General features: G+C 37.5%; 1 protein-coding gene across 1 annotated transcript in view; it reads left to right on the top strand.

Moving 5' to 3' along the window:
* LOC102752677 (FRAS1-related extracellular matrix protein 2) overlaps positions 1-20,521 on the top strand; it is a 190,962-nt gene that overhangs the window by 159,991 nt on the left and 10,450 nt on the right. Inside the window, exons 3-4 of the mRNA XM_015564903.1 lie at positions 1,291-1,437; positions 5,748-5,978. Coding sequence (XP_015420389.1) covers positions 1,291-1,437; positions 5,748-5,978 — 378 coding nt within the window. The remainder of the gene's footprint in view (positions 1-1,290; positions 1,438-5,747; positions 5,979-20,521) is intronic.

The raw sequence follows: 20,521 nt of genomic DNA, 5'->3' as shown, positions 1-20,521 counted from the left end.
TCTTTAATCTCTGACACTTCTATGATAGAGAAAGGGCGAATAACAGTATTAAAGTATTTCTTCTAATTAATTCCCTTTCAATGTGCATGAATTCGTGCACCAGGCCACTAGTTGGTGTATAAAAATGCTATGGATTTTTAGGTGATAATTTGGTAGTCTGCTACATTTCTGAATTCATTTATTAAATCTAGTAGTTTTTTTGATGGAGTCTTTAGGGTTCTATGTACAATATCATGTCATCTGAGAATAATGAGAGTTTTACTTTCTCCTTTCCAATTTGGATGCCTTTTATTTCTTCTTGTCTGATTGCTATGGCCAGGAGTTCCAAAGATATGTTGGACAAGAGTGGTGAAAGAGGGCAACCCTGTCTTGTTCCTGTTCTTAGGGGAAATGGTTTTAGTTTTTGCCCATTGAGTATGATGTTGGCTGTAGGTTTGTCATATATGGCCTGTAGTATGTTGAGGTATGATCCCTCCATTCCCACATTGTTAAGAGTTTTTAGCAAAAAAGGGTGTTGGATTTTGTTGAATGCTTCTTCTGTATCAATTGATATGATCATGTGATTTTTGTCTTGCAATCTTTTTATGTGCTATATCACATTTATTAATTTGAGAATATTGTACCATCCTTGAATTCCCAGAATAAATCCCATGTGGTCATAATATATGATCTTTTTAATGTATTGCTGGATTTGATTTGCTAAAATTGTGTTGAGGATTTTAGCATCTATGTGCTCTTTCTTTGTCATGTATTTATTTAGTTTTTGAAATTAGGGTAATACTGGCCTCATAGACATAGTTTGGAAGTGTTCCTTCCTCTTAAATTTTTTGTAATAGCTTGAGGAAAATAGGTGTTAGTTCTTTGAATATTTGGTAAAACTCCCCTGTGAATCCGTCTGGACCATGGCTTTTGTTTGTTAGGAGTTTTTTGTCATTGTTGTTGTTTTACTGCTTCAATTTCATCAGTAGTTATCGACCTATTCATGTTTTATGATTCTTCTGATTGGGTTTTGGAAGGTTGTATTTTTCTAGGAATATGTCCACTTCATCCAGGATGTCTAGTTTATTGGAATAAAGTTGTTCTTAGTATTTTTTATGATCCTTTGTATTTCTGTGGGGTTAGATGTTACTTCACCTCTTTAGTTTCTGATTTTGTTTATTTGGGTCCTCTCTCTTTGTTTCCTGATGAATCAGGCTAGAGGTTCATCATGTTGCATTATTAAAGTAGTCTGTGGACTACTTTTAAGGTCATTCATTCACAAATTTGGTGCTTTAAATTTTTGTTTTTTAGGTGGAAACAAGTTAACCAAGCAGCATTTTCACCTGAATTGGGCATGGATCTCCTTTGAAAAGGAATATTACCTGATCAATGAGGACTCCAAATTTCTCGATGTTGTTATTAAACGTAGAGGTTACTTGGGAGAGACTTCATTTATAAGTAAGTTTAATTTTCACTTCTGTCACAAAATTCCAGTTTTCTAGCAAAAGTTCAAAATTTTATAATGATTAAAACCTTTTTAGTTTACTGCTCTAGTTTTAAAGATCAGGCAGATGTTGACATTTAAATGTCCTTTAACTGCTAAAGAAAAACATGCCAAAAGTTTTATGTCAAGGCTAAATCATCAAGACAAAGGCTGTAAAAATAAGAAATGTGAATTAAAATATATACCTCTTCAAATCTACATATGATCTTTCTCTAATATAAAATAACTTTACAAAACTGTCAGTAATCACCCATAAGTTAAAAAATGTTAAATGTCTCTAGATCTTAAATAAGTGTGGGCAATTATGTAATTTATTCATAAGATACAAATGTGGAAACAACAGTGTAAAACATATGTGAAGGCTACTTCAATAATAAACAAAAAACTATTCAGTACCATATTAACTATTAAAATATAATTTACTATTTGTTTATTGCATTTGAATGCTCACTAAAGTTTCAATAACCCCAACACTACATAAAAGCACTACATAGAAGATATATGTTGTGACTTTTCTTCAAGAACCAACAGAAAAGTTTTAAATACTAATCATTTTCTGCTGCTTTGCCCTTTTGAATGAAACTGAGAGTCAAAAGCAAGTTTCTAAAACTCCAGTTTAAGCTCACATTCAATTTTATGTAAGTGTAAAATAGGTATTTTAACCAATAAGTATATTGGTAATTTTAGGCAGTAATATAGTTGGCACAAAATATTTCGTATATTGATAAAAAATAATAGCACCCCAAGCAATTATATATTTTCTGTACCATATTTTTATATATATCTAGACTGATAGAATGTTCATAGACAAAAGAGCTTTTATTGAGTGAAAGTATCAACTAAGATATGAATCTAGAAAAATTTTGGCAGAATAAAAAGTTGTAATTGTGTTTATGTCTTCAAAATGCTGTTTGGAAATTTTACTGGTCTGTAAAATTAAAATGCCTTAAATAGTAGATCCCCATCCACACACATGAGCACACACATACACACATCCTTGCCACAGTCACAATTCTCACCTGCCCCCCCATAATTTCCCCTGATGTTCAGATGCTGGGTAATAATTATCCTGTAATTTAAAAATACTCTTTGTTTTGTAACTTTACAAGAGGGGTTTTCACACTATGCTCATCTTATTTTTATTTTTTTACTTTTTAATTTTTTTATTGATTTCAGAGAGAAAGGGACAGGGAGAGAGAGATAGAAACATCAGTGATGAGAGAGATCATTGATTGTCTGCCTCCTGCACGCCCTCAACCGGGGATCGAGCCCGCAACCCCGCGCATGTTCCCTGACCGAGAATCAAACTGTAACTAACCTCCTGGTTTGTAGGTCAATGTTCAACCACTGAGCCATGCCAGCTGGGGTCTGCTGACCTTTTAAGTTTCCTCTGAATCTAGGTGGGGTTGGTTTGCCTGCAGACCCATCCTGCAGCAAGGGCAGCTTTGCTTCCATCTTCTTTATTTGCATGTGCCTCTTCTTAGGCTGTCATTTACACTTTCTGTGTTTAACCTTCCTAGAGCATAGTGAATGCTTTATTGCTCTCTCTTTTAGAAGCATGTTCTCTGGACACACACATGTTCTGCAGAACTAGAATATGGTCCTGTCTTTCTTTTTGTCATTGAGAAATTAGTCTTCACTGTGCTTTGTGCTTAGAAATAAATCAGAGGAAAATTAGAGGAATAACTAAAAAACACAGTGCTTTAATAATTCTTTATAATTCCTTCATTTATTTGTATTTTACTTGAATTCTCACTCCTAATGAGTATATTTACTTATTCACTCACAAGTAGCCCATTGTAGCAATGGGAATGTTAATATTTGAAAAATATTTTTAAGCAATATTTTCAGATTTTTCTCTCCATTGCTTTTTTTTTTTAAAGCTGAATGTTAAAATGTCAAACAAGAGTCTTTTTTTCTTGTGAAGTTATTTTTCCAATGCAACTAATATTTTCTATGTGAGATCAACACCAGCAATTTTAAAAAGGTTTTATAACTCTGCTTGATTAACCTCACATGTTAATTAGTAACCTAAGGAGATAGGAAGTTGGAAAGACTTTTGTGTGCTGCCCACACCCGTGAATCATGGGAGATAATAATAGCATTCATGCTAGAACTGGAAATGAAGGTCAGATTAAAGTGAAAGGTAATCTCATAGGAGCTCTACAATGAATATGTTTTATGTTACTGTTCTACGACCTCCACTTTCATTTACGGACTTTTAGAATTAGATATTTTGCATTATAGCTAAAAGCAAAATAACACTTAACTTCTGGAACACAGTTAGTAAATTATAAATTACATGAAATTTATACATGTATTTTCTCAGGAATGATTATACATTTATAACCCATTAATAAATGCATAATTTCATTTCACAAAATGATTTGCATCAAGGATCTTATTGCCACCAGTTATTGAACATTTGCTAATAAAAGATACTTCATTAAGCACATTAAATACTTTTTCCTTTTACTCCTTAGAACAACCCTCTGTTCACTAACTCAATTAATGTTTTATTGAGTGCTTATTAAATGCCTGACACTTTATTAGGTTATGGACTATGAAGTGATAATAATGATAGTTAACATTTATTGAGCTCTTATTATGTGCCAGGCCTGGTTCTCAATAACTTGCATAGGTAACCTCATGAGAAGAATGTCATTATATCCCTCATCACACAGATGAGGAAATAGAAAGGCTTTATGCCCACAATTACACAGCTACTAAGAGGCAGAACTGAGGTTGGCTCCAGAGCTGACTCTCAACTATGACATATAGTGCTCTTACATTGTCTACAACTGAGGAAGTTAATAATTTGCCTATGATCCCAAAGCCTCCATGTGGCCAAGGTAAGATAAAAAAATCAGTTCTCTCATTCCAAAAGTACCTTGCATAACCTCCATGCCATTTTTTTCCACATCAGATAAAAAGACTGAGTTGTAGCATCACTTAGTATATAAAAGTAATATGTTTGTTTCATAGTTAATACTCAATTTTTCTAAAAAAAGCATACATTTAAACCAATTTATAAGCTTTTTTAATTTCCAGAGTTCTTTTTGCCCATTGAATAATATAATTTAATATATATATACATATATATGTATGTATATGTATATGTATATGTATATGTATATGTATATGTATATGTATATGTATATGTATATGTATATATATATGTATATAGTTTACCAGCTAAATATGTTTTATCTCCAAGGAAGGGCATTGTTTTGAACATTGAGTATGCTTAACTGTCTCACCTGCCACATTAGATTAAAGTGCGGACTAATATATTTCCTCCAGAATCTATACATCATTTCTTCATCCTTTATTAAAATGGGGCACCTATTTTACATAGAACCTTGTGGAGATATGAAGTCTGTAATATGTGTCTATCGACCCTTAGATTTTAATGCACATAGATTTACCTGGGGATCTTGCTAAAATGTTGATTCTGATTCAGTAGGCCTGGGGTTGGGCTGAAACTGCATTACTAACAATCTCCAAGATGTTGCTCATGCTGCTGGTCCATGGACCATACTTTAAGTAACAAGATAGACTAGCACTGCCTCATAGTAAATACTATATGTTAGTTATAAAAGGGGAATCTTTATTTTTCACCCAAAGCAAATTTAGCATTCCATCGTAGAAGTTCTAACACAAACTTAGCTTAAAGAATACTAGTAAATAGTAAGCCCTGGGCTGGTGTGAGTTGGCGATTAGAGCAAGCATGTCAAACTCAAAGGCTAATACGGGCCAAATAAATGAGGTACGGGGCCTGCAGACGGCGAGTTTGACGTGCTTGGATTAGAGCATTGGCCTGAGCACTGGTGGGTCCGGGTTTGATTCCTGGTCAAGGGCATGTACCTGAGTTACAGGTTGGTTCCTGAGCCAGTTGAGGTTCATGCAGGAGGCAACCAGTCAATGTGCCTCTCTCACATTGATGTTCTCTCTCTTTCCCCTCTCCACCCCTCCCTTCCACTCTCTCTCTAAAAAGCAATGGAAAAACCTCGGGTGAGGATTTAAAAAAAAAAAAAGAATATATAGTAAAACCACAATGGGGCAAGAGTAGAATAGAATCATGAACACCTCCAGTGGAATACTTTCCATTGTAGGAGCCACACCCAATTATCCATTTCAGGAAATCAGAATGGAGTCTACTTTGCAGTGCATGATCAAGTGATATACAAAAAGTTAATGTGGAAAGCCTTAATAATTCAATTGAAAAATGAAACTAAGACAGTGATTTTATGATTCTGTGTAGGTATTGGCACAAGAGATGGAACTGCAGAAAAAGACAAAGATTTCAAAGGTAAAGCACAGAAACAAGTGCAGTTCAACCCAGGCCAGACCAGGGCCACATGGAAAGTGCACATGATGAGTGATGAGGAACATGAGCAGTCTGAGACTTTCCAGGTGGTTCTCTCAGAACCAGTGCTGGCAGCTCTGGAATTTCCCACGGTGACCACAGTGGAGATCATTGACCCAGGAGATGGTAAGATCTATTGTCAACTTGTGTTGCTGCTGTTGGTTAAGTTTTTATGACAAAATACTTTATAAAGAAAGTTTTAAATTCAATGTTTGGTCTTTCTATAAAAAGAAGTTTTTAGATTAATGTTTCAATAGTCTCAGATATGCTGATGGAAGAGGGAATGCAAAAACTAATGAAGGGAAGCTATATATTTTCAAGTAAATGGTGGGGGGCGGGAGTGGGATGGAGGAGGGCGATGGGGGAGAAAAGGTGGACATATGTAATACTTTCAACAATAAAGATTTTTTTTTAATATATTTTATTGATTTTTTTTACAGAGAGGATGGGAGAGAGATAGAGAGTTAGAAACATCGATCAGCTGCCTCTTGCACATCTCCTACTGGGGATGTGCCCGCAACCCAGGTACATGCCCTTGACCGGAATCGAACCTGGGACCCTTCAGTCCGCAGGCCGACGCTCTATCCACTGAGCCAAACCGGTTTTGGCAACAATAAAGATTTTCAAAAAGGAAAATACTAAAAAATTATTATAGGATTGTCAACATTCTATAATTTTATCCTTTAGAACCAACATTATTTATCTAATTTTTCTTAAGTTAATTCATTAATTTTTAAGTCTTTTAAATGTCTTAAAAATGTCTTTTAAACAAATAGTTTATGAATTAGACCATTTTTGAGTTGATTTGTTCTCTGTTTTGAACTTAATTATTCAAGTTTCTTTCATATATTCACCAGCCAAAAATTTTCATTTGGCTATACATTTCCAGATTTGTTACATAATACCCACTCAACCCACTCCAACCCTTTGGTGTTTTACATCATTGCTCTTAATCTCTAATAAATTATGTTTCTTGTCAATGCACACCCTTAGCTAATGTTGGTAGAAATAAACCTCACTGCTCTTATGTTTAATTTGACCTTTTCCCTCCTCCTGCTATATATCTACAGTCTTGGCTTGTCTCAATGCAGTCAGAAAAAAAAAAAAAAAAAAAAAGGGAAAAGGTAGACTGGCTTTTTGAAGGCTGGCATTTATAAAAAGCTTGGAAAGACTCTTCTAAAGCTGAACTCCTGTCAAAAACCAGATGTGACTTTCTTTTAAACTGCCAGCCTATTTTATTTAATCAGTCAGAAAACTCTTACTAGTAAATGTCCTATGAAGATACAATCTACTGAATACATGAAATGGAGACATATGTGGAAACCTCTGGGTTAAAAAACTGAGTATAATTAAAGAGAGATGATAAGAGAACTGAAGCTCTCTGGCTCTGTTTCTTTAACATTTCTGCCTTTAATAAATATGAAGTTCAATTACGTTTATAATTTTCATTAAGGAACACTTAGCATTTAGTCACATTAATTTTTCCTGTATTAGCTAGGAATAAATAATTAAATTCTCTTCTGTTTCTGAGTTTTGGTTAAGTGCTAGCCTAATAGAGCTTCTCTCTTTTTAAAAAGCCCATGAGAGCTTTAATTTGTACAAACTGGCTTATTTGTTAGTTTGTTTAAAGTCATTTCTTGATATTTTATTTTCCAATTGGTATAATTGCCATACTTTACTATAGGGAATAAGACACTTAAACTCATCTGTGCCTTCCTATTTATAACTGCAGAGCAACACCCTATACCCATAAAAGATCTGAGAAGTGGGATATTAAAAACAAAATATATATACACAAAAACACACACACACACACACACACACACACACACACACAATTTTTGTGCACTGGGCCTCTAGTCTATATAATAAAAGGGTAATATGCAAATTGACCCTAACGGTGGAACAACTGGTCACAATGACACACACTGACCACCAGGGGGACATCCTGCACTCCCCAGGGCGACCTCCACTCAGCCACAAGCCAGGCTGATGGGTGCAAGCGCAGCAGCGGTGGCAGGAGCCTCTCTCACCTCTTTGGAAGTGCTAAGGATGTCCAACTGTCAGCTTAGGCCCACTCTGGACCTAAGCCGGCAGTCGGACATCCCCCAAAGGCTCCTGGGCTGCCAGAGGGACGTCTGATTGCCATCTTAGGCCTGAAACCCTGGGGACTGGGCCTAAGCCAGCAGGTGGACATCCCCCAAGGGGTCCTGGACTGAGAGAAGGCACAGGCCAGGCTGAGGGACCCCTCCACCCAAGTGCATGAATTTTCACCCACCAGGCCTCTAGTTCCTTATATAAAAGTAAAACTTTTCCATAATTTTATTTCATGTTTTAACTATCTAAGTTATCTTAGAATTTTCTATATGAAGTTCATCCCTCTTCATTCTCGGCCATGATCATCCCCATAATAACTAATAAGTGTTACATAATACCTGCTACATTCCATGACTTGTTGAAGACCATTGGTCTTGAAATTACAAGACTTGGGTTTGATTCCCAACTCTACCATTTCTAGTTGTATGACCTTAACCAAATAAAACAGTTTTTGTTTAGTTTCTTGGTGCACAATATAAGAAAAATTATTCTCATGTTCTGGTATTCTTATGGAAGAGTTCTATAAAACATAAAGCACAATAAAAATATTATTTCTAATATAAATATAATATTAGATTTTATTTTGAGATTAAATAATTCTTATTTCCACAAATGGTCATCTCTCAATTATCTCAAAATTTTGAATTTCTTTCTAAACTCTCTTGTAATTCTTCACATGTAAATTCACCAGCCCTAGGGACCATTATGCCTATAATCTCTCTCTCTCTCTCTTTGTGTATTAATTCCAGTATATTTTTTGAAAAAATTTTTATATATGCATTAAAAATGTATCCACCCTGACCGGTACAGTTCACTCAGTGGTTAGAGCATCAGTCTGCACACCGAGGGGTTGTAAGTTTGACTCCAAGTCAAGGATATGTACCTGGGTTGCAGGCTTGATCTCCAGCCCTGGTCAAGGCACATACATGAGACAACCAATTAATGTTTCTCTCTCACATCAATGTTTCTCTCTCTCTCTCTCTCTCTCTCTCTCTCTCTCTCTCTCTCTCTCTCTCTTTGTATCTCTTCACCTCCCTCCTTCCCTCCTTTCCACTCTCTCTACAAAGCAATGAAAAAAATATCCTTGAGTGAGGATTAACAACAACAACAAATGTATCCAGCTCATACTTGTTCTGATTACACTACCTATTAGGAATACAAAGATAAGATACCATCCTTTTTATCAAAGATCATATGGTCTACTGGAAAAGAGAGACCTGTGAATAAGTGATTGCAACAAAATGTGATGTGGAATAACAAAGTATGAACAATGTGTTATGGGAGCAAGAAGATGGAATAAACAACTTTGCATTACTTTGGGCAGGGAACTGTTTTCATTTATTTGCCAGTTTATATAATTACAAGCAAGTACATCCTTTTCCCAATAGTTTACATAATCATAACTGCTACTGATAAGGATGATTGAAACTCACTGAGCAGGTACTATGTGCCACATATCGTGTTTAACACATTATATACATTTTTTCATTCAGCCTTTTTTGCCTCACTACCTTGTAGGCATATGTACCATTTTAGCCACTTTACTTGATGTTTATAGGGTGCTCTCATATGTGACAGGTTTTAGAACATTGGTTCACAAATTTAAGACCAAAAAATTACTTAACACAAACCCTCTACACATACACAGACACATATACAGACATGCATATGTCCTGGAGTCTCACATGTTAATAATTATACTCTTGTAATTCTATCTCTCCATTTATATTATTTAAATTACATATTTGTGATTTAGGTAAAAATTTTCAATGACTATGAATTTTATTCAATACATAAGTTTCTATATTCACTGCAAAAATAATAATACACTTGGGGGCTTATTTATTTAGCCTGAGGCAATACTCAGTGCTAATATGAATGCTCTGTAATACCTCTCATGCCTCCAGATGTTTGTGATTCTCTAACTGGAAATCATGCTCTATAATCAATAGAGTCCACCCATCTTTAAAGACTGGGTCTAGTTATAATGTTTTCCTATATTATCTGTGCAAGAGCACACGCGGCCTACCCAAATAACAGACACTAATGAGAGCCTGGTACATTAATCCTCATCCCTGACTGCCCTAGGAGCCATTAATTAAGTAGAGCTAAATCTCCTGAACAGCCACATGCAGCTGTCACAGTCTTTCTGATATTTGCGTCCTCCCAATCAAGGATGGACCATCCAGGCACAGGCCAACTGTTGAAGGGGCTGGGAAACCCACATTTTTTTTTCTAGAATATACATATTTTGTTGCATAAAAATGGAAAACTGAGAAGAGGCTTTTCCTATTATTCAACAAAACGCTGAGATGTCACTGAAGAGGGAATGGACCATTCTTCCATGATCATGAGTATCAATAACTTCCTAGACAAATGGGTTTAGTCATTTACTGAGTAAATCATTAAATTCAGTTTCATCATACATAAAAGACTGTATGTAGTACAAAAAGGAAAAACTAAGATAAGAAGAGAACAGGTTGCTGAGCAGAGATATCAACTTCTCTTTGTCATACCTCCCATGCTTCAGGATGTTTGTGGACCCCGGTTCACACCTGTAGAAAATCTGCTACTTGTTGTCATGACCTTTACCTTATTCTTTTGCTCTTCTCTATGGTGTTATTATCCTTCCTTGTTTCAGTTTGATTCCAAAATTTCCATCCTTTACAAGTGCACATAGATAAGTTCAAGTTGAGAGGGGTTTTAAAGAGCATTAAGTGTTTAACTCATTTTCTGTATGAGGAACCTGAGAAATAAGATCCATCCTTTAGTCTCTGCTCAAGACAAGTTTAGTTTTATTTGGTTTTCTTTAATATTGGCAGAGATAGGTAAAATTACTCTTCATTTGAGGGAGTGGGCACTCCTCTCTGAAATTCCATTAAGTAGTAATAATTGTCTTCCATTAAAAATTCCTCTATAGCTAGGCTGGACTGCAATCAAAAGCAGACAACAGATTTCCATGAGAAATTTCAGGTTGTTATTCCTCATACTTTTCTTTTAAACTGAAACCCAGGATCAGCATAAGAAACAACCAAACCTGTAGAGAATTTTTATAAGAATTTATTTAGCTAAACTGATGACAATACTGGGAAACAAGATCTCATGTGCTATATAGAATGAGTTTTCCAGTTTATTTTTACACTTGAAATTAAGAAGGGAATGTGAGGAAAATTGCATAAAGGTGGGAGAAAGCAAGGTGAGCATTGGATTACAAGATCATGTGCTCTCTTGATGCTCATTAAGTTTCTGAAAGGTCTGAAAAAGAGGCATTTCAAAGGTGTGTTAACCCAGATGCACAGAAAAAATGCACAGGGCTGGCTTAAGGAAAAGATAATCATTGTACTAAAGAAGTTATGTGCCTAAGATGTGACTACCAACCATGACCTGCCCAGGTAGAAATTTATGATCAGATCTACCTGTGAGGTTACTTTTTGGCAAGATTTGTTATAGAGCCTGGTTTTCATTTACAGTTTCCCCTTTTGGTCATAAATAAATTCATAGGATGAACTGATGACCAACTTTCTGATTGAATAGTGTGGTCTCACAGTGCTAGGAAGGCTCATTCCTAGGAATTATCAGTATCAACATTGTCTTGTTGAAATAGTGGACCACTGTGGAAGGGGTAATACCATAACCATGGGTTGTAAATTAAGGCCAAATTTTCCCCAAAAGAGAAATGGAAGGCAGTCAGATCTTATAGCCTTCATAACAAAAAAGACTCTGGATCATTTTATCCTGTAAAATATCATGATCTGAGTTTTGCCATCAGTTTCATTTTTCTGTATTTGGTATCTAGTATAACATTTACATAAGTCATAAAAAGAGTATTAACAGTTATTTTATGTACCTTCAATAATCATTAACAGTTGGATTGTATAGAAAAAAATCAAAGAACAAGTATACTAACTATTATTATGACTCATATCATTAGCAGATAGGTAAAGGTAATCAAACAAAATAGCTTCTGAGTTCATCATCAAACCATAGATACAGAGTCCTTGTTGAAGTCTTAGGATAGAGGTCTACCTCTGATGTCAGTGGCTTCTTATCCTACAGGAATTCTTGGTGTTCACTGTAGGTTGAGGTGAGTGTCAGAGATGGAGTAGATAGATGTCCATTCCTGGTTAATGTGAATCCATGATTTAACCCTTTGAAGTTTAGCTGCACATGGATTAGTTAATGATATCTGATAAGGTCCCTTTGAATGAGGTCGGACAGAGTGCTTTTTTATTTTATGTCAATTCCAATAAACAAAGCTCCAGGTGGCAGTCAATGATTTTTAAAAACTTTGTCTCCTGGGAGCTCACAGTGAAAAGTGATTACCTATTCAGCATTTTCTTAAAGATGTCTCCTTTCAATAATGACATCGTATGAGTTCCTTTACCTAATTTAAATCCAGCTTAAATGCACTATTATACATGATGGAATGAAAAAATAAAAAAAAAACAAAAACAAAAACAAAAAGTGGGGTTTTCCAGGGAACCTAGGAGAACCAAATGGCCATCTTGGGTTTCCAATTACCCCAACTATTCATTCAACATACAATATACCCTAGAAGTTGTTTATCACTTATTTTACAATGTCTTTCATGCAATTTAACATTAAAAATACATATATTTTGAGCCCTGGCCAATATGGCTAAATTGATTGGAGCATCGTCCCTTACACCAAAGGGTTGAGAGTTTGATTCCAGGTTAGGGCACACACCCAAGTTGTGGGTTTGATACCTGGTAGGGGTGATTTTGGGAGACAACCAATAGATGTTTCTCTCTCACAGCAACGTTTCTCTCTCTCTCCCTCTCCCTTCCTTTCTCTCTAAAATAAATTAAAAAATATTTTTAGGAGTTTCAGGGACCTTTCTGAAACACTGCAAATTTACTCCTACATATATTGAGATTCTAACCCTTAAAACCAGAATATCTAATAAAAACTAAGAAGTAAACAATTAGCATCAAATTCCACTATTAGCATGGATTTATTTTTGTAAAATGGGTAAAATATAACATTATATTTAATATTGATAACTTGAAAGACATGTCTGTTCTACTTAATCCAACATACTTTAAAAAGCTTTTATATACTAAGGATAAATTTTTGATCACATGAACTTGAAAAGCATTTGAATTAGTTTCTTATTTTTTTAATTTAAATTCTTTATTGTTGAAGTATTACATATGTCTCATTTTTCCCCCTAATTTTATTTCTGAGAATTTTAAAATACCCAATCCTTTCAAACACTCACCTTTAAATTAAATTTAATAATACCATACAGCGGTAAATATATATATATCTCACAGTTACAACATACACATATAGAAATACACCGACAGACAAAAACAGGAACCTTTGAACCATGAGAAAACTCACTAGTTTATAAAGAACAATTGGATCCAAATTTTGTTTTGGAGGCATTTACAACTTAAATTTGTCCTTGACAAATCAAGTGTCAAATGGCCTTCTACCTATTGAAGTAAGGGCAATTATTTTTAATACCTCAGAGAATTGGGTTGACATCTAAATAACATCATAGGTTGATACAGTTATCTAAATCCTGTTTTTGAAGGCTAAAGAGACTCACTAAATATGTTTTCCATTTTTCTGCCTAATTTTTAGCCAGCTTTTCCTAACCATGCACACAAAAGATTAATTTAGAAGTGTCAAAGGATCCTCATCATGGCCATCTTGCAGTAGAATCAATGGGAGGCTTGTCAGCCTCAGAGGCACATTTCCTGTGTTTAGTTTTTTCTTTAAGATCTGCAGAGTCTGAAGAAACTTCTTGGGAAAACCAGTCCTTATATGGATTTCTCCAGATAAGTCAAAAGTGTTGGATATCTCTATAGAACTGCTTTATGTCCTAGAGGAAATTTTTCCTCAGCCAACCCCACAAAAGTTCTAAATTACACAAGAATACTCAAAATTTGCATTGTGGAAACAAGTTTCCTTCTTCTTTGGGTCTCTCATTTAACTAGCTAAGATTTTGTTCAGACTCTCAGTAAGCAATTCAATAAAAAACTGAAATTAAAACAGCACCTCGTTTTCCCCTCCTTTTCCTTGGTTATCTCAACCCTTATCCATCTCAAGGATTTTCTAAGAACAGCTCAAATAAAGTTAGTACCTGCTACTTAAAGCAAGGAGGTTTGAGATTCTGAGAGAAAACTCTACCAAATTCACCTAATATGAAGCAGGGAGTTGGTGAGGCACAGTGGGCTCCTGCTGGTACTAGCACCAGGTCTGGACTGTGAGGTGGTCCTGGATGGGCTTCTTCAGAATCCTCTCAGCTACATTAAGTAAGTGTTTAAACTTGCAGAGGATTTTTATAAGAATTCATTTGAGCCAAACTGATGAAAATATTTGATATCTGTGAAGCAAGATTTCAAATGCTACAGAGAATAACAGTTTTGCAGTTTCCTTTATACATTTGAAATTACAGAGGGAATGGAAGATTACATGAAGGTGGGAAAAAGCAATGTAGGAATTGGATTACAGGATAATTAACAAGATTATGGGATCTTAAGTTTCTGAGGGGTCTGAGAAAAAGAGGCATTTCAAAGATATGTTAACACAGATGCACAGAAACAATGGACAGGGCTTGCTTAAAGAAACGATAATCCATTTACTAAAGAAGTTATATACCTGGGGTGTGACTACAGGTATATAACTTTATGACCTGCCCAGTTAAGAATTTATAATTTCATCACTCTCTAAATTTACTATTGGTTAGATTTATTACAGATTACCTTTTTTGTTCATACCATGAAGTTCAAATAGGTTATTCTATAGGTCAAGGATAAGATAGTCATAATGCTAATGTCCGGTCCTGTGTGAAAATCCATTCTGAGCCAGACCAGGCATTAGGAACTTTACAACTTATCTCACTGAAGTCTTATGTTTAGAAATGTGCAATTTATATATCAATTTTCAAATAGAACCTTAGACTCACAAAATTTACTTCTCTAAAGTCCCCCAGCTGATAAGTGCCAGAGTCAAACCATAAACAGCATACTTTGCCACAGCTGCATTATTTACCTATTCTTGTATATGCAAAACAAAAATGTAAGAACAAAGTAATTTCTTCTCTTTTTATTCTGCTATCATTTCTCTTTATATATCAAGCCTCAAAGATATTAGTGTAGGTGAAAAAAAGTGTTCTAGGAAAATAATCAAGAAATGTATGTTCAATAAATGTCTATTGAGCATCTGCTACATGCCAGGAATTCTACTAAGAGCAAGAGATACAAGTGCTTGGGGAAGAAGGCACACTAACCATGAAGGGTTATATAATTAGGTGATTACATTGTACTAATTGTACAATTAGCAATCCAAAATGAAATGTGTGATGATAAGGTGCCGGGAGCCGGTCCATCCTTGCTGTTTCAAGGGACCTGGTGTATATGGCAGACTATTCTTAATATGTTTGCTCACCTACTTCGCACTATGTGTTTTAACCAAGGTCACCTCTCTGAGAAAGGTTGTTTTCCCAGGTAGGGATTTTCCCCTGAAGTTAGGGAGGGAATAAAGCCCCTTAACTAAGTGCCAGGCGGGTAGTTAATCACTTTAACTACGAACAATCACACTTAAGCTACATAATCTTTACTCCCTGGAATGGAGATAAGAAACACCCTAACCTTTGGAATGATTGATAGGATTGAATCAACTGATATAAATACAGATGTAACAAGACAACAAGAGACAGAACTTAGAAGACAGAAACTAGACACAGAACCTAGAGACAGAACATGGCAAAAGATCCTAGACAGAACCTGGCTGGAGAGCCTGGAGAACCTGGAGAACCTGGATGGAGAACCTAGCAAGAGAACATGAATACAGAACCCGGCTGGAGATCCTAACCAGAACTTCGCTGGAGATCCTGACCAGAACTTGGCTGGAGATCCTGGATAGAACCCAACCATGCTGGTCAACTGAACGCTGCTTCCATGTCATTCCTTCTTCGCCGACTCTGTCCACACCTTTGGGGACCCCTGGACCTGCTGGGGTTGGACCCCAGCATATGGCGCCCGAACAACCCCAGCAGGTCCAGTGATCCCCAAAGGTGTGGACAGAGTCGGCGAAGAAGGAATGACACGGAAGCAGCGTTCAGTTGACCAGCATGGTTGGGTTCTATCCAGGATCTCCAGCCAAGTTCTGGTTAGGATCTCTAGCTGGGTTCTGTGTTCATGTTCTCTTGCTAGGTTCTCCAGCCAGGTTCTGTCTAGGATTTTTTGCCATGTTCTGTCTCTAGGTTCTGTGTCTAGGTTCTGTCTTCTAAGTTCTGTCTCTTGTTGTCTTGTTACATCTGTATTTATATCAGTTGATTCAATCCTATCAATCTCTATTCCAAAGGTTAGGGTGTTTCTTATCTCCATTCCAGGGAGTAAAGATTATGTGGCTTAAGTGTGATTGTTCGTAGTTAAAGTGATTAACTACCCGCCTGGCACTTAGTTAAGGGGCTTTATTCCCTCCCTAACTTCAGGGGAAAATCCCTACCTGGGGAAACAACCTTTCTCAGAGAGGTGACCTTGGTTAAAACACATAGTGTGAAGAAGGTGAGCAAACATATTAAGAATAGTCTGCCATATACACCAGGTCCCTTGAAACAGCAAGGATGGACCGGCTCCCGGCAATAAGGGACTAATCTACACCCATGGGAGAAGTATCTAACCTAGAATAAAGATACTTAACTTTCTGTATATTAGGTCCCCCAACTGTCAGAAATTATGTCATCTCTCTTCAGTCATATAGATATTAATTATTATTAAACATTTTCACTCCCTTTAAAAATAAAATATGTAAGAGCTAAAACTTATTTGATATAAAAATCCCATTCCTTTTTTACTTTGTGTGACTTCTAAGCAGAGTAAATGGACTTTTATGTACAGTATTAAGAGAACACAACCTCGACTATAGATATTTGAGTACAGATGCCTAGCATAGTTCTTAAAGCCTTAAAGTATTTTATGCAACTCTTTAGTTTGTACACTTAAAGTAACTGCAAACTTCTGATTAAAATGGGCTCATTCTGATATCTTGATGATATCAGATTATAGCTATGAACTAGTGAATTAAATATTTGATCTCTGTAATCATTTTTTGTGGGGTCAGATTGGGTTAATGCTATGTAATATTTAGTAGAGAATAAACATAGTATCCTGGCAAAAAGTAGGACTTATATCTCAAGAACCCTAATCTTTTGATACAAAGAAAAGACAGACTTTTATTTGCTGAGTGAGCCAAACCTATATTATGAGATGGAATTCAGAAGACAAAGGCTATTATATGAAATCCAACATTAATTATTGTTTTTTTTTAAAATTTTTGTACCATTGGTAGTGTTGACAAAGGAGATCACTGGCTAACTGATATTTTGAGATAAGCCTGCCAAAATTGAGGTCCAGAATTAATAATAGTCAACTGCAACTCGTGACAGAGAAATAAATAATTTAAAAACAGTATGCAAGAGCTTCAACTTCATTGAGTGTCAAAGCTTGTTTCTTTTTTAACTCTATAATTGTGAAGCATGAGTCATCATCCTATGAGAAACAAAAAATCCTTTGTTGAAAACAAGCACACAAACAAAACACTAGTTAAAAATATAGCACACAGTTTCTGGCACCGTAAGGTTGGTACAAGAAAAAAAAAAAAGAGTGGCACAAAATAAAACTTTTTAAGTGATTTAAAACTTTCTAAAAGTTTCTACATTTACAAAAGAAAAACATTTAATGATACAAAAATTACCCATAGATTCTCTCTAACTAACATGTTTGCCTAGTACTAAAGAATAATCTTTGGAATTCATGGTATCCTGATGTGAACTTGTAACACATGTTATTTAGATATGTTTTCATTACTTTCATCTGTTTCTTTTTCAAGGCCCTGTTGAAATTAGCCAATATTACTATGTCAGTTTCAGAGGTATAAGAGAACTGTCCAAGTTCCAAAATATCAGTGACAAAGTCTGTATTCAGTACCACTTGTTGGACAGTCAAACGGCACCATAGTAGCCTGAAGGTGTACTGGAATATCTTCCAGTTGTTTATGAATGCAGCAAATGTTTTAAAAACAATAAACACTCAGTGCCTTTATCCATTCACTGCATTTTCTTTCCTTGCTTTGTTCTGTTAAAGAAAAAAAAATATTTTATTCTATTCGATTTTTAGCAGTCTGTTTTTTAATTTGTTCAATATAATTGAAAAGTGTTCAGTTTGAATATTCCCTTTCAAATATAGCTACAACTACTTTATTTCTGAGAATAGAAGTCTTTTTTTCTTGGCCTAAGTTACAGCACAGTGAAACCTAAAAGTAAAGACAGCAGTTGTAAATAAAAATACTCATTACTATATAGTCACAATGACTAACTAAGAAAAGTCATTAACTTTATTCATCTTTATCTTTTATAATAAAGAGTAAGGAACCCAATTTGAAAATATAAAAGTAACACAAGTTCATTTTCAAAAAGTTAAAGATTTAAAGAAATAGCTGTCATTTGTAGTCCTAACTCGTGGAAATGACCACTATTAGTTTCTGAGAGGATGACCCTGCTATCATTTTTTCCCATGTGTTTCTATTTACGTAGTGTGGAGTTTACTATTTTTATACTATAACCCTTGCTTTCTCATGAACAACTCCCTAAAGACTGCTGCAGTTTCAATCTAATGTGCTAATGGGATTTGGCATAGTAGTTTATATTATACTAGAGGCCTGGTGCACAAAACTTTGTGCACTCGGCAGGGGGGTCCCTCAGCCCAGTTTGGGGCCCCTCGGAGGATGTCCACCTGCTGGCTTAGGCCCACTCCCCGGGTTACTGGGCCTAAGCTGGCAGTCAGGCATCCCTCTGGCAGCCCAGGAGCCCTCGGGGGATGTCCACTTGCCAGCAGGGACCAGGCCTAAGCTGCAGCCAGACATCCTTAGCGCTGCTGAGGAGGCCGGAGAGGCTCCCGCCACCACCGCTAAGCTAGCAGCCATCAGCCTGGCTTGTGGCTGAGCAGAGCTCCCACTGTGGGAGCACACTGACCACCAGGGGGCAGCTCCTGTATTGAGCGTCTGCCACCGGTGGTCAGTGTGTGTCATAGTGACCAGTGATTCCCAGTCATTCTGCTGTTAGGGTCGATTTGCATATTAGCTTTTTATTATATGCCTGGTGCATGGGTGGGGGATGGGTGCTTTGCACTGAAGGGTGTCCCCGTTCAGGGTGGGGGTCCAGCTGGGGTGCCTGGCCAGACTGGGTGAAGGACTGATGACTGTTTTCAGGCTGGCCAAGCCACTCAAGGGGCTGAGGGCCGTTTTCAGACTGGTCACACCCGCTTCAGGGTGGAGGTCCCCGCTGGAGAGCTGGCCAGCCTGGGTGAGTGGCTGATGGCTTTTTGCAGACTGGCCACAGGCCCTTCAGGGTGGGGTTCCCCCCTTGGTGCCTGGCCAGCCTGGGTTAGGGGCTGATGGCTCTTTGCAGGCTTCCAAGCCCCCCAGCGGGGACCCTCACCCCATGAGGGTGTGGCCAGCATGGGTGAGGAGCTGATGGCTGTTTGCAGGCTGGCCACAGCCTCTTCAGGATAGGGGTCCTCGCTGGGGTGCCTGGCCAGCCTGGGTGAAGGACTGATGACTGTTTGCAGCTGGTCATACACCCTTCAGTGTGGGGGTCCCCACTGGGTTGCCTGGTCAGTCTGGGTGAGGGGCTAATGGCTGTTTTCAGGTGGCCAAGACCCCCAGTCGGGATCCTCACCCCATGAGGGTGTGGCCAGCCTGGGTGAGTGGCTGATGGCTGTTTGCCGGTTAGCCAAGCCCCCCAGCAGGGACCCTCATCACATGAGGGTGTGGCCTTTCTGTATGAGGGGTTGATGGCTGTTTGCAGGCTGGCCATGGCCCTCAGCCCCCCCAGGGGCTGAGGGCTGTTTTCAGGCTGGCCACGGTCCCCAGCAATCCAAGCTCCCAATGGAGATTGCCCGGAAGCAGGTATCTGGGATTTATTTATCTTCTATAATCGAAACTTCATTGCCTTTAGCGGAGGCCACAGCTGGCTCAGAGCAAGTGGAAAGCTTGGCTTCCTCCATCACCGGGGCAACCAAGCCTCCTGCTTGCTCCAGCTCCATGGCTGCTGGCCGCCATCTTGGTTGGGTTAATTTGCATATAGTCGCTCTGATTGGCTGGTGAGCGTGGCTTGGGGTGTAGTGAAGGTATGGTCAATTTGCATGTTTCTCTTTTATTAGATTAGATTATACAGGTATTATGTCTGTATACAAATTAATGTATGTACATATGTATTCTTGCATAATACTTTTGTAATTTTATTAATATACTAGAGGCCAGGTGCAAAAAAATTTGTGCACTGGCGGGGGGGTGTCCCTCAGCCCCACTTGTGCCCTCTCACAGTCTGGGACCCCTCGGGAGATAACAACCTGCTGGCTTAGGCCTGCTCCCGGGTGGCAGAGGGCAGGCCAATCCCTTGGTGCAGCCCCTGGTCGGGCTCAGAGCAGGGCTGGGGAGTTGGTTGGGGCACTGCCCCCCGTCATGCACAGAGCAGGGCGATCAGGAGGTTGTGATGCCAACGTCAGTCACACTCAGAGTAGGGCCGATTGGGGGAC

This window comes from Myotis davidii, unplaced genomic scaffold (genome assembly GCF_000327345.1).
Source record: "Myotis davidii unplaced genomic scaffold, ASM32734v1 scaffold1761, whole genome shotgun sequence".
Lineage (NCBI taxonomy): Eukaryota > Metazoa > Chordata > Mammalia > Chiroptera > Vespertilionidae > Myotis > Myotis davidii.
The sequence above is the reverse complement of the archived record's forward strand: the minus strand, read 5'-3'. Positions and strand labels throughout refer to the sequence as shown.